The sequence below is a fragment of the Rutidosis leptorrhynchoides genome, chromosome 3 (assembly GCF_046630445.1).
Source record: "Rutidosis leptorrhynchoides isolate AG116_Rl617_1_P2 chromosome 3, CSIRO_AGI_Rlap_v1, whole genome shotgun sequence".
NCBI lineage: Eukaryota > Viridiplantae > Streptophyta > Magnoliopsida > Asterales > Asteraceae > Rutidosis > Rutidosis leptorrhynchoides.
This window is the reverse complement of record NC_092335.1, coordinates 531,824,281-531,826,968: the sequence shown is the minus strand read 5'-3', so window position 1 is coordinate 531,826,968 and position 2,688 is coordinate 531,824,281. Positions and strand designations below refer to the sequence as shown.

At 40.9% G+C, this 2,688-nt stretch overlaps 1 protein-coding gene across 1 annotated transcript; it reads right to left on the bottom strand.

Moving 5' to 3' along the window:
- Positions 1–968: 968 nt before the first annotated feature.
- LOC139901945 (uncharacterized) lies at positions 969–1,685 on the bottom strand. The gene has a single exon (XM_071884607.1). The coding sequence runs from the start codon at positions 1,683–1,685 to the stop codon at positions 969–971; it is 717 nt and encodes a 238-aa protein (XP_071740708.1).
- Between the last annotated feature and the right edge of the window lie 1,003 nt (positions 1,686–2,688).

The window sequence follows — 2,688 nt, the reverse complement described above, 5'->3', positions numbered from 1 at the left end:
TGGTACGTTCTCAACTTTGGTGCAGACGTGGAAAAAGAGTTACAAAACAGGGAAGTTAGATGAGATTGTGTTTCAAGATGTCATGCAACCTTTGAATCCGGTTTCTTTGGAAATATTTTCAAGAGTTGCCATCACGTGTTTGAACAAGTACCGTGAAAACCGGCCATTAATGTCTCTTGTTATTAAAGAACTTGAGACTGCACTTGAACTGCAGATCATCAAAGAGCTTCCTTCATATTCATCACCAGTGCAAGCGCCGTTTGAGAACCTGTTGGCTGGACAGGTTCGATTAATGTCAAGCAGCTTTGATTCTCACGAGGAGGAACAATCTTCAGGAAATAGAATATATGGAGTAGCACTTTACGACTTCATTGCCGATGGTGATGATGAGGTACATTCACTTCAGTTAACATCACGATATTTTGACTTTTGTAATTTTGAATCGATATTTTGACTTCAGTAGTAATTTCTTTACAGTTGAATTTGACTGTCGGAGAAGAGTTTGAAATCGAGTACGAAGTTAAAGGGTGGTTCTATGTAAGTAGACAATGTGATCATTTGTACGAAGACATTTAAGCATGCACCCACTTAACTTTTCATTTTGTAATTCAGGCTTTGCTGTTCATAAGTACTGTTAACAGCAGCTATCATTATCCAATAATTTATTGATGTTGTGATATACATTTTGAATCTACTGCAGGTGAAGAAAAAACGCCCTGGCAGGGATGGGAAGATGGCTGGTTTAGTCCCAGTTCAGTATGTTAGACAGTCCTAAAGAGGTACAAACTGGTTGCCCACAATTAGTTGTCAGCTTTTTGGTGTTGTGCATTTGTTATTTTTTTTAAAGGCAACAATTTTTATTGATATCTCAAATTTACAACTCGGTTACATATATCTTGCATACACAACGCGCCAAATGAGATTCGCACCTTAGTTAACTAAACAAGGTGTTAAGCTAACAACGAGAGTTATACTAAAAACACATGAGGATTGTGAATCCAATTATGCCAATCGATGCTTCTTTTCCTACACCGCTTCGCAATCCACTCGAACGACTTAACTTGTATTTCACATAGCGCAACCGGAACACTCCAAACTTTATTTGAGAATGTTTTTTGGTTCCGATTCCACCAAATTAGATACCCGCAAGTCCAAGTTACCGCTTGCCATATTTTGGATTCCAAATCCGACATTGCTACAGGAGATGAGCCTTGAAAGATTTCGTTGACGCTTAACGAGGGTATCCTATTTATACCCCACCATTCGCATACCTTAGTCCAAATTTCGAACGCAACCTTGCAAAAGATTAGCGTGTGGTCAACCGATTCCACAACATCGTCGCAAATCTTACACCGGACACTATGTAAGTCGATCACACGCTTATCTAGTTCCACTAACGAAGGTAATCTTTTTTTTCTCGCTTTCCACACGAACACCTCAACCTTTTTTGGGATAAGATCATTTCGCAAACTTTCAAACACGTTCGTACCTTGGTGTAGATTCTTCAGATCAATCAACTTTGAGAGCTTATTAGTCATAAATATTCCATTGCTTGATAACCCCCAACGCCATGAGTCAGACTTTGATGGCGAAAGGGACCCTTTGGAAATCAACGAACAGAGCTCATTAAATTCGGATAATGTACGACCCGAAGGCATCCGCACCCATTCCCAGCACCCTGCCATCTGATTCTCGGCCACTTTTACCCGTGAGTTGACAGCCGCATCACCATCTCTTTCTAGCCTAAACAGTCTCTTGAAATTTGACTTGAAAGGTTCGTTGCTTGCTCATGAATCATTCCAAAACGATGTTGTAGCCCCTTCTCCCAGTGTTCTGATGAAAGACTTGGAGAAGGCAACTCCTGTGTCATCAATTATAGAACCTGCTTTGACAATATGTGACCAAGTAGAGTTATATGAAAAACAGTTTTTTGCATTACAAGAGTCCAAACCACCCGAAGTTCCATATAAGCTCGAGATGACCTTGACCCACAAGGAGTCGGATTCAGTTTTAAACCTCCACCACCACTTGCTGATCAAGGCCAAATTTTTACTTTTTAGAGAGCCCAAATTTAAACCCCCCAACCCATAAGGTAAAAGAACCTCATCCCACTTTACCCAAGCAATTTTTGAATCTTTCCCCGTCCCGCCCCAAAAAAATGAACGCCTCACACTCTCGAGTTTATTAATCACACTAGACGGGGCACGAAAAAGCGAGAAGAAATACAACGGAAGACTATTAAGCACCGATTTAACAAGGGTCAAGCGCCCACCAAATGACACCGAGCGTGCCTTCCAATCCGAAAGACGTTTCTCGAATTTCTCAAATACCGGCTTCCAATATTTCATCTTTAACATATTAGCCCCAATCGGAAGACCTAGGTATGTGAATGGGAATGAGCCAATATTGCACCCGAGGAGCTTAGCCATATTTTCAGCCTCCTGCTTTTCAACCTCCAACCCGAATAAGTTGCTCTTTTTGTAGTTTACTTTAAGCCCCGACGTTAACTCGAAACATTTGAGGAGTTTCATTAGGTTCCGAAGGTTTTGTGTACTCCACTCACCGAAATAAATCATGTCGTCCACGTATTGTAGATGAGAGATGCATACTTTATCTTTACCTACTTCAACCCCCGCGAACATTCTGTTATTCACCGCTGATTTTGTTAATGCGTTTAAACCCTCTGCT